The sequence below is a fragment of the Gobio gobio genome (genome assembly GCF_949357685.1).
Source record: "Gobio gobio genome assembly, chromosome: 5".
Lineage (NCBI taxonomy): Eukaryota > Metazoa > Chordata > Actinopteri > Cypriniformes > Gobionidae > Gobio > Gobio gobio.
The window spans coordinates 13,002,696-13,015,104 of record NC_137101.1 but is presented as its reverse complement, the minus strand read 5'-3'; the positions used below and the strand labels follow the sequence as shown (position 1 = coordinate 13,015,104).

Here is a 12,409-nt window from a genome sequence, read left to right as displayed (position 1 = left end):
TTGTTCACACTCTACAGTTCCTTTTGTCACATTATTACAGGTTGTTTTTGTTTGTCATCTATAGGAGGCGCTGACCATTTATAAAGAGGCTGTGCAAAAGATGCCACGACAGTTCGCACCGCAGAGTTTGTACAACATGATGGGTCAGTGTTTATTTCTCAGTTGAAGTGCATTCATATTTATTTTTTGCAAAATATTTGAGACTTACCAGCAGAGATGGGTAGATTACTTGGAAAATATAATCAGTTACTGATTACAAATTACATTGTAGTTAGTCATGTAATCCATTACATTACATATTTAAGGTAATATAATCTGACTACTTTTGGATTACTGTTAACTTATTTATCACATTGATTTGAGCAGTAGACATTTTTAGGAAGAGACATTTAAAAGATAAAAAAGAAGTAGGTAGAATTAGGTAGAGAATAACATGTAATCATGTAATCAATAAAAAAGTAACTGTAGTCTGATTACAAGTATTTTTTTTTCAGTGGAATCACAATATGTTAAATGTAAATTTATTAATGCTCGTTCTGTCTATCCCATCCCGTCCTTCCCATCCATCCAACCTTTTGAGATTTTTTTTTAGTTTTTCCCTCCTATTTAATATCCTAGTTAAACCTCATCAAACTCTCTAGCTCCATTTCAAACTTAAAATATGACCTAAAATATGTTTTAGTGTTCTACAACTCACTTTAATGTCACTATTTTGCTACAGGTGCTTTACAGCAGAATTCGAATGTCTCATATTTCATATTTGATGAAGTCTGCATCATTAATTCTGTAACTTACCTGTTTATTACCGTGAGGCTGCTTTGAAACAATTTCTATTGTATAAAGCACTATAAAAATGAAGGTGAAGTAAAATAAAGCTTTATTTGTAAAACCATCCCCAATTATTTTTTTCTTTGCTGTATTATGCCACAACACTCCTCCTCTACTCCTGTTAGGATGAAAACAGGCGTCTGGAGATGTGACTGGAATCTGATACATAGATAATGTGTCCTTGCATTACTGAATCAGTATCCGGATATGTGATGAGTTTACATTTATGCCTTTGGCAGATGCTTCCAAAGTGACTTTAGAGTCCATTCAAGGTGTACATCTTATTAGTATATGCGTTTCATTGGAATCAAACCCATTACCTTAGTATAGCAAGTATAACTTGTAGTCTTTTGAAAGCTTGCACTTATGGTCTCTGTGTCACTCTATTAAGATTGTATGAAGAAGACCACAGCTGTCTTTATCAGTCTCATACCATGATGGACTATTGTTTTTGGGACATCAGGCAGTTTAGAAATTTTTTCTCCCTAAATTTTATACATAGTGCTCCTGAAGATTTTATGTCTGCGAATCAACTATAAGCACATTTGGAAATTCTCTCCTCAAACTAATCCTGTGACATATGCTATTCCCTGCATTTGATTTGTTGGCGTGAAGTACAGGGAATGCTAGGTAATTTTAGATGTCCTTCTGACTTTGGCCCACAGGTGAGGCGTATATGAGGCTGAATAATCTAGAGGAGGCGGGACACTGGTACAGGGAGTCACTGAAGGCCAAACCCGACCATGTTCCTGCCCATCTGACCTATGGAAAACTGCTGTCTATCAAGGTGAGTCAACCTGACAAGTACATTATTACCCTTTTTGTATTTGTGAGCTTTTCTTCCGACCTCATTGAAAAACTTTCAAAATTGAATCCTCAAATAAATAAGATTTTGAAAATCAACAAAACAAACAAACATTATGACAATTGTTTATTTATTTGTTTGTTTATCCATGAATCCATTCATCCGTCCATCCATCCATCCATCCATCCATCCATCCATCCATCTATCCATCCATAATAATAATATACCACTAGTCTATTTTGCCTAAATTATATATATATATATATTTATATTAGTGGTGGACCATTATCGGCGTTAACTGCGTTAACGTGAGACTCTTATCGGGCAATAAAAAAAATATTGCCGTTAATCTATTCTCAAAGAGCTGGGTCTATACTACGCAAGCTATGATGACTTTCACCTTGATATTTTAGCGCGGATGTATACCTAGCCTTATTGCACTGTAGGGGGCGAGAGAACGAGTCTTCGAACCTGTGTGTATGACTACTAGTGTTGTCAAAAATATTGATATTTCGCTATGTATCGATACTGAAATATCTGAAACGATACGATACTCATTTTCTAAAGTATCGATATCAGCTGCGCTCTCCTCTCCTCTCCGACCGACAGCGAGTTGACACACACCCGCCTCTCATTCAGTCCGTTTAATCCTCTGAACATTGCGAACGGGTGTTCTGCTGGATTTTTCCTCATGACAGCGTGTTAGTGTTGGTGTGACCTGTCTGAATTTCGCGTGGGGTTGCACATAACATTAATTCTACTATTTCCCGCAGATTTCGCGCTTGCATCTGAAGCGCACACACACATACTGTAATAAAGCCGCCTCTGAGACAGAAGTGCAAAAATGTGCTCCTTTTTCCATCTTATAAATGGTCAAATACACTCAAAAATGTCTCAATGCCCATCTTGGTGAGTTTTAACATAAACACAGTCGTAACCAGCTCACAGGAACAGTGTTTGGGATCCATGCGTGCGTCAGGTCTTAAAGGGACAGAAGTTATTTATTATTCAAACTACAAAAAGACAAAGGATCACTTACGAGCACACATATTCTGAATGCCTTCGGCAGAATTCAAATGAGCCATTTTAATCTAGATTAATTCCAAGATTACAGTGAGATTAAACTAGATTAAAAAAATGAATCTATGCCCACCACATACACATTTATATATATATATAAATAAATAAATTATTATTATTTAGGTAAAAAAGCATTTTCACTAGTGGTCTCAGACTTTTGCTGCTGTATTTTTGATGCTTTGTGGTTGCTATTAAATGTTCAGTATGACTGTAAAAACCTGATTTGTGAAAGCGTAATAAATATTAAATCAGTTCAGTTTGATTTTGAACTACAAATGGGGAGATCAAGTGGAAAGAAGTATCCAAAGATATCTGGTTATTAAAATCATTTGAGCAACAGATGACCCTTCATGAGACTCCCAGTGCTGAGGAAAGAAATAATTGCTTTGTCCTTGAGAGGAACGTTGACACAAAAACGTCTCTGACATCAACATTTTGTTGATAGTAAAAAATGTTATTCCACCCCTTTCACTACCCATCTCTCCCTGCATTAGAAATAACCCTTGCTGTGATATTTTCCTCTCTGACCACCATGATGTAAATGGAGAGGGGTGATGAAGAAAGGTCGAGCAGCTGCATCCCCCTCAGGACGTGATATCTCATATCCTCCTCCTAATCTGATTTGGGTTTGTGTCTCGGCACGGCTGGTCAAGAGTCCAGGCTGTTGCCTCAAACCTGTTTGCTCACTTTAAAATCCCTCCCTCCCACCACCAACCCCCACCTGACCTGTCCACTTAATACACATAGATTAAAAACGGTTATTACCCCTCAAGCACCGTGCTTAATTCAATTACTCTTTCCTTGAAAACAGGTTATTGGTGAACTTTTGACCACCTGTCGAAGAACTGTGGGCGTATTAGCTGGGTTAGTCTGTGTCAGACGGTCAGAACAGCATCAGACAAATGACTGAAGTTATGTCATGATATACCTCCAAAACGTAAAGATTCAGCTGCTGTTTCCTTTTCTGTTTAGCCTTGCATAGAGTTGAGCAGTCTGTTTTTGAACTTGAAGGTGCTAAGGTGTGTTTTACATTGAAAATATGTCCTCGAAAAGCTCATTTAACGCTTTAGTCAACAGATTAAATCGAGGTCTGGGGCTAAAACAATAGCTTGTTTTGTATTTACTCTTTTGGATTCAAATCTGCAGCTATTTAGCGGTTTTTGAAACCTTGACTTCAAATATTATAGGCCTATACATTTGATAAACGCTCTTGGACATAGTTGAATGCTTATCAGGAGCTGTAGCCAAGGAGAGCATGAAATGCTACAGCTTTCCAAGGTATTTCTTTATCCACTTATCTGAAGTGTTTGCCACAAAACTGTTCAGTGAAGCAAGCCTAATATAACCTTGCTGCTCATGACAAGAACGTTCGCAAAGGTAACACCCAACATGGAAGCAATCAGCACTGAGCCGTAAAGAAAGTGAGACAATTGCACATCAACATGGAGAAACGCTCACACAAGTGTACTTTCCCACACTTTGATAACATCTAACATCATATATGGCGCAAATTTAAAGGATCCGGTTACGACTATGTCCTTTTCTTAGTAACGGAGGGTCAAGATGTAATTATTTCATAATTTCTCCACAGGGACAGAAGTTTGAAGCAGAGCATTACTTCCTGAAGGCAATAGAGCTGGATCCAGCTAGAGGAAACTGCTATATGCATTACGGTACGATCTGATTAGATTCTCTTCTAATGTTATTGATCAAATGCTCAAATTACTTAATTTTATTTCATAGCATCTTCCTTAAATATGGCCTTTATTTGTTTATTTATTTACAACTATTATTAATGAATTTAACAAAAAAATATTTAATATTTTTTAATAAGAATATATAGTAAATTATATTATTATAATATTATTTATTTATTAAAATTATTTGTTTAATATAATTATTATTATATTATTATTATTAAAAAAGAAACACGCCTTACTGGACTCTAGAGCAGTGGAGACATGTTCTCTGGAGTGACGAACTTCTCGGTCTGGCAATCCAATGGACGAGTCTGGGTTTAGTGGTTGCCAGGAGAACGGTACTTGCCTGACTGCATTGTGCCAAGTGTAAAGTTTGGTGGAGGGGGATTATGGTGTGGGGGTTGTTTTTCAGGACTTGGCCCCTTAGTTACAGTGAAAGGAACTCTTAATGCTTCAGCATACCAAGACATTTTGGACAAACTCATGCTCCCAACTTTGTGGGAACAGTTTGGCCCCTTTCTGTTCCAACATGATTGCGCACCAGTGCTCAAAGCAAGGTCCATAAAGACATGGATGAGTGAGTTTGGTGTGGATGAACTTGACTGGCCTGCACAGAGTCCTGACCTCAACCCGATAGAACACCTTTGAGATGGATTAGAGCAGAGACCTCGAGCCAGGCCTTCTCGTCCAACATCAGTGCCTGACCTCACAAATGCGCTTCTAGAAGAATAAACTCATAAACACAAGCTGTTTGAAGCTGTTATAGCTGCAAAGGGTGGGCCAACTCTGGACAATATAGTATATACTGTATATTTGTATGAAATTTATATATATATAAAAATATACATTCAATAAACTTCAGCAGAGGTTCATTGTGCCTCATGTCCTCCTTCATCCTCTACTCTCACCCTCTTTGCCTTTGTGTCTCTCTTATTTTGGCTGCGTGTTCTGCATATCTGATCTTCGACTGCTTCTGGCCTGCTGTGTTTGAGATGATTTCCATCATGTGATCTCCTCCGTCTTTCTCTCTCTCTCTCTCACTCTCTCTCTCTCTCTCTCTCTCTCTCTCTCAGGCCAGTTTCTGTTGGAAGAGTCTCGTCTGGGAGAGGCAGCAGTAATGGCTCAGAAAGCTGCAGAGCTGGACACTTCTGAGTTTGACGTGGTGTTCAGCGCTGCTCATATGCTCAGGTGTGTGTCTGTCAAACATTGTATTTAGAAGCACTAGTATTTACGAAGCTATTTGCTTGGGCCAACACTCAATAATATTCATAATAACTTCTAGGTTCTAGTAATATGTGTGTTTGTCCACAGACAGGCCAGTCTGAATGAGGCAGCTGAAAGGTATTATGGGAAGGCAGCTGATTTAAGACCTGATGTAAGTACCTTCTTCAGCCACTTTGTTAGATGTTATAGATATTTTTGTTCGAAGTAACCATGCACAATTATTGAATCTTCTATATGCATTAATTACAAACTTCAGATTTGTCTTCCATCATATTGGTTGCATCAGCTCTTTTAGAATGTAATTCTTTTTCTTACCTAATTCTATAACCATCCAAGATTCACTCTTTTTGTGTCTGCTTTTCTCATTCTCCCAGCATCCAGCAGCTCTGATGAATCTCGGAGCCATCCTCCACCTTAATGGAAAGCTGAAGGAAGCTGAGAGCAACTACCTCCTCGCACTGCAGCTCAAACCAGACGACCTCATCACTCAGTCCAACCTCCACAAACTCTGGAATGTCATGCAGAAACAGGGTCTGCGAGCTGCCGGAACCTGATTTGCTGCTGTAACCTCTGCAGATATTTCATCTGTGGACGTCTGATCTTATTTGAGATGGATTTCTCTGGTTATTCAGCCCTTACTGTGGACAGATGTTGGTGGAACTGGTTAAAACTTGAACTGGTCTAGAGGTTGGGAGTGAAGATGGAGCCTCTGTGAAGTTCTGTATTGAACAGTAAATAGTGTAAGAGAACAGTAAAGTGCACTGGAGTGTAATAGCCTCTGAATTGTTCTTCTCACACACACAGGAGTGGAGGTGTTTGCAACAAACTGGATTGTATTCTTCTGAGAGCAGTGACCAGGATGAACTGTCTTGTGTAAACAGAAGGCTAAACATGTCACCGGTAACTTATACCAACTGAAGTGTCATATATTGTCATTATGCAGATATTCAAAATGTCTCTTCTTAATTTATTGTTGATAAATCAGCGATTTGTCCCTTGTAATGGTTGTCAATATAACTTAAAATCTCTCAACACTCAGCGCTGAATTTATTATGAAGCACTATGTTGCTGACTGCCATTGAGCTTCATTTGTTTAATCAGACTTTTTTGCCAAAACATTTTACTACAATAAAATGTCGGTTTGACAAAAAATCATTCAGCATTTTTATTATAAGAAATAACCTAACAATTTCTGTTCCAGTAAGCGTTCAACATTGAGACGCTCTCCTGTCAAGGATGAGATGCTTATCAGCTCGTATTATGGATGTTTTGCTGCCCTCTGTCTATTGGAAGTGTAACACATTACAGCAAGGGTGCCAAATCCTGTTCCTGGAGATCTACTTTCCTGCAAAGTTCAGCTCAATTTGCTGGTTCAGATGTGTTTGCTCAGGGTTAAAGATCTTCAGGAGCACTTGATAATTACAGACAGGTGTATGGCAAGCCATTTTAGCTTAAAATGTTTCCAGGGTTACTAGCCGTAATTGTCTAACCGTAATTTTTCTTAATTGCCACAGATTTCCCGCATATTTTGGGCCTATGCGTCTTATGGCGTCATCACAACGCACATTCAGCCAAAGGAAAGCCCACTTCGAACTTAAATCGATCAATCAACTTCTGTTTGTGCCGTTGCTTCGGCAATGTATCTGTCAGCCAACCACCGCTCATGCCTTTAAGCGCACATCTCTTTCACACACACACACGAGCATGCACGCTCTGAGTGACATTGTTTGGTTTATCAACTTTATCAAGTTAAAAAGTTTATCAACTGTATGCTACATAAGGCTCAAATACTCTGTAAACAACCCCGAAATGGACTAAACACAACTCAATGCAATAGGCCTACAATGATGATTGAGAGATGAACAAAAAAACATTCCTCAAAAGACAATCATATTTGATACATAATGTATACTAAATTGATTGATACCTTAAAAATATAAAAATAATTCTAAAGGGGGAGCACATATCCCCCAACCCCCCTAGAGGGCCTGATAACCATGCCAGTTTGACAAACAGACAAACCATGCCAGTTTGTGGGAAACAGGAATATAACGTTTTATTGATTTTGTTTTATTTGGTGTTATATTTGAAATAAAATGTAGAAATTATATTTTTAAGTAATTATCAATGTTCTCCTTTTAGAAAGTATAGCGCCCAATGGTTCTTGAGGTCAGGAAAGTGATGAAAATGTTAGATTCTTACCTTAAAAAACGACACAAGAAATGCCGCAAATATTGACGCAAATTTTGAGAAAAGCCACAGCAAAAATCTGAAAAAAGTCCAGCGAAATCCTGGAGGGACTGTCTAAATGTAATTGTTACTATACTTGGATTACAGAGCTCTCTAATGGTAATGGTTACAAGTAAGAATCAAATTGTAGAGATCTCTAATTGGAATTCTTACTAGTAACAAATCTATTGTAGAGCTCTGTACTTAAAAATGGATGGAAGTCAGTAGAGACTTATGACTAGGGTCGCCACCTTGGGTGGGGCAAAATAAGGGACACCCATTCACAACCCCCCCCACCCCCCCACCAAAAAAAAAAAAAAAAACACGTCATGAAATGATTCTGTCTACATTGACAACTTGACAGCTCAATAATAAACCATAAGAAAACATGAGATCAAGTATGTGAACTTGCAACAGAACACATTTTATATTATTTTACATTTGATTATTTTATTTATTTCTAAAGAACTTTTTAGTAGCCTATTTGGTGCACTTTAAAGGGACAGTTCAGCCCAAAATGAAAATTCTGTCATCATTTACTCGCCCTCATGATGTTCCAAACCTGTATGAGGTTCTTTGTTCTGCTGAACACAAAAGAAGATATTTTGAAGAATGTTTGTAACCAGGCTTCGTTGGGGGCACCATTGACTTCCATAGTAATCTTCCTATGTGTTCAACATAACAAAGAAATGTATACATGTTTGGAACAACTTGAGGGTGAGAAAATTATGACAGAATTTTTGGGTGAACTGTCCCTTTAAGCCTTTTAATTAATTTACTTAAATGATGACTATATTATCATGTAATTATTTGTCCCATTTTTATCTAAATAATTTTTTTAATGTTATAAACTTTTTATGACAGGATTATTGGTTATGTTTGATTATAGCGTAGCTAAATTATAAATTAATAATAACATTTATTAGGCTATAATCTATTAATTAACCTGTCTAAAAAATAATAATTCTGTCTGCCAAGCTCTGATAATGTATGGAATATTATATTAATATATTATCCATTAAAAAAAACTATAGGCTACCTTTAGAAGCACAGATGTGTCTGTCACCGCTGTTGCTTTAAGTCAGTCAGTCTGAGACACTGAAATGCTTCTCATAAAGTGTGCAGTTGGTCTGAGGTTCATCATGAGTTACTGGACAGACCCATTGATAACTTTTTGATATTCAGCTCTATATCTGGAGATCCTCTTGCGTTCAAACGGTGGACGCACGCGACGCGAGCTCGACATGTTTTTTAAAAAACGCGCAAGTTTACAGGCACACGGCACAGCGCATGTTCTCGAGACTCCGCCGCTATGACAACAAAGCCGCTAAAACGCAATCACGCACAAATGAGCTCCTGTACTACTTATTGTGAAATTGATTTGTTTATATTTGCTATCAGTATTCTCCACACTGCAAAATCTTTGTGTGTTTATTGAACTATGTGTGGACCTGTGTAAAATACGGAACAAATCGCGTCCCGTATTGGTTTGAAACGGAACGCGTCATTTTGCTTGGAAATACGGGACGATTACGTATTTTACGGGACGGGTGGCAACCCTACTTATGACTAGTAAAAATTCATTTGTAGATCTCTAATTGGAATTGTTAAGAGTAAGAATTGAATTGGAGAGCTCTCCAATCATAATTGTTACTTGTAAGAATTTAAATGCTGAGCTCTCTTATTGAACATTTTAGGCTAAATCAGCTTGCCATACAGGTGTGTTGAATCAGGGTTTGATCTGAACTCTGCAGGTAGGTTGATCTTCAGGGTTGGGCCTCCCTGCATTGAGGTCTTAAATATGGCGTGTCTGCCTGTATTTAGAAGTAGTGCTTTGCTGCCATCTTGTGGGTGAGTAATGCATTGTCACAATGAATGCACATGCCCATTGCCCAAGGCTGCTAGGTTCTCTGTTTGCTGTATAGTGTATAGTGAATAAAACCTTTGTATTTGCAATTGATCTGTGGGCTTTTCTAAAAACTAACATTAAAATTTATTAAAAAAAAATATATATATATGCTAGAATGGGTTACAGGGTTGCAAATTTAGCTTTAATTTGAGACAGAAATTATGTTTTGTCGTTATTATTACAATTATATAGTCCTGTAAATAGAAATATATATTTATAAAATATATATTCAACATAAATATGTTTGTTACATATTATGATGTTTGAATTCAGCCGCTATCAGTGTCTGTATCAGCAGGTGTTTGGTTCTGATGCTGTATATTACATGCAGTGCTTCCTCTCTCTGAAATCTTCAAAGTCTCCCAAATGATGTGTGACTATTTTTTGCATCTGGCAGGTGTGTGTGTGCGCATGTGCATGTATGTGTATGTGCATCCTCACTGAAGTGTCTTGATATGGAGGAGGAGTTATTTTCAGAACTGACGTATTTTTAATATATATGGTGAAAATCATAAATGCCTCCTCTGATTTGTCACTGCAGTTGTTTGATGGTTTCCTCTGTTGTGTCTAATAAGGTAATGATGAACCTGATTGGAAAGTTTTAGGGCTCTCCTCTTTAGGAGGGCTGACAGTACCCAGTTTCTTCAGTGTCTTAGAGGAACAGAAAAGAAACTTGTGCTGCGTTCTGGGCTGATGAAATGGTGTGTGTCCGACAGAAGACGATGATGAGGAATCTGATGTTTCTAATCAAACTCATCACCGCTGGTAAGTTTATACTTTCAGTTGAGGAAGAAATTATCTCAATTCAAACATTTATATGCAATAAGATACTGCAGCTGCTTGCTGTCTAACTGGCACATATTATTTATATTTTGTGCTTTTTGTTGTTTATTTTTAATTTTTTCCTCCTTTCTCTCAGTCTGTAATTTTTCTGTTGCACAAAAGGACAGTGTGAATGTGAGATTGGTTGGTGGTCCCAGTCGCTGTGCTGGTAGAGTGGAGGTTCTTCATAGAGGTCAGTGGGGAACAGTGTGTGATGATGGCTGGGATTTGTCTGAAGCTGCAGTGGTGTGTAGAGAGCTGGGCTGTGGAGAACCTGTAGATGCTCTGGGGGAAGCTCAGTTTGGACCAGGATCAGGACCAATCTGGATGAATTATGTCATGTGTACTGGATCAGAGTCTGAACTAAAGAACTGTGGGTCATCAGGATGGGGTAAAAACGTCTGTGATCATAGTAAAGATGCTGGAGTCATCTGCTCAGGTAAACTGCTCCATTTTTCACGATAATATTAAATCGCTAAAAATAGCCCTGCTCTTCACAAACTTCATAAAATGTAAAATGTTTTAATTTTATACACAGCATTCAAAAGTTTCAGTAAGATTGTTTTTGAAACAAGTCGCTTATGCCCAGCATAAAGAGTACTATTATAAAAGTTTATTGTTTAAAACTGTAATATTTTACTCCTGTCTTCAGTGTCACATGATCCTCCAAATCTTAAATTTGACAGTTAAAAATGGTTGTGCTGCTTAATGAATTTTTAATGAATTCTTTCGAGTTTAAAGCATTTATTTGAAACAGAAATATTTTGTATTATTCTAAATTACTTTACTGTCATTTTGCAATCATTAAACAATTGAATGCATCTTTGCTGAATACTTTTTTCCCAAACTAAATCTTACTGACCTCAAATCACAACTGTTCAAGTTTAAACACTCATTCACTGCTGTTTCTCTGTATCTCACTTAAACGTGTATGCTAAAAAATAAAAAAATTTTTAAATATCTTTTTCACTTTTTAAAATTGTGAGATTTTAGTTGTCGTTTTTTAATATACAACATGTGATGTTTCTCTTACACATAAAATATGATATTAGGAATCTATAAAATATTTTTTACAAGTTTCTTTCTTTCTTTCTTTTAATCATTAAAATGATCTGGATTCCTTCAGAAGTCAGGCTGGTTGGAGGTTCTCGCTGCTCTGGGAGGTTAGAGATACTTGATGATCAGTCGTGGGTGTCAGTGTGTGCCACTGCCTTTGACCAGCAGGATGCAGAGGTTGTGTGTAGAGAGCTGGACTGTGGAGCTCCTGTACAGGTGCTGGGAGAAGCTGCTTTTGGCAAAGGAGACGTTCAGATGTGGACACAAGAGATTCAGTGCAGAGGAAACGAGTCTCAGATTCACTTCTGTCCAACATCACCATCACATCAACTCAACTGTTATCATGATAGTGATGTTGGACTGGTGTGTGCAGGTTAAAGTGGAATTATTTTACTTAAAATCTATACTATACTATAAAACTTTCTATACTACTATAAAATCTAATGTGAAATCTTTGACTGAAAGATTTTCTCTCTCTCTCTTTGTGTGATTCTTTTAACTCTCTTTTTTCTAACTTTTAATTATTATCTCTCCTTCTTTGTTTACTATACAGTCCATGTGAATGTGAGGTTGACTGGTGGTCACAGTCGCTGTGCTGGTAGAGTGGAGGTTCTTCATAGAGGTCAGTGGGGAACAGTGTGTGATGAGGACTGGGATATGGCTGATGCTGCAGTGTTGTGTAGAGAGCTGGACTGTGGAGAACCTGTAGATGCTCTGGGTGAAGCTCATTTTGGACCAGGATCAGGACCAATCTGG

General features: G+C 37.6%; 1 protein-coding gene across 1 annotated transcript in view; it reads left to right on the top strand.

Annotated features, from left to right (window-relative positions):
* tmtc2a (transmembrane O-mannosyltransferase targeting cadherins 2a) overlaps positions 1-8,172 on the top strand; it is a 39,390-nt gene extending 31,218 nt beyond the window's left edge. The window contains exons 7-12 of the mRNA XM_079816383.1: positions 65-143; positions 1,494-1,615; positions 4,305-4,386; positions 5,487-5,601; positions 5,725-5,788; positions 6,012-8,172. Of these exons, the coding sequence (XP_079672509.1) occupies positions 65-143; positions 1,494-1,615; positions 4,305-4,386; positions 5,487-5,601; positions 5,725-5,788; positions 6,012-6,191 (642 nt within the window). The 3' untranslated portion in view covers positions 6,192-8,172. The remainder of the gene's footprint in view (positions 1-64; positions 144-1,493; positions 1,616-4,304; positions 4,387-5,486; positions 5,602-5,724; positions 5,789-6,011) is intronic.
* Positions 8,173-12,409: the final 4,237 nt, after the last annotated feature.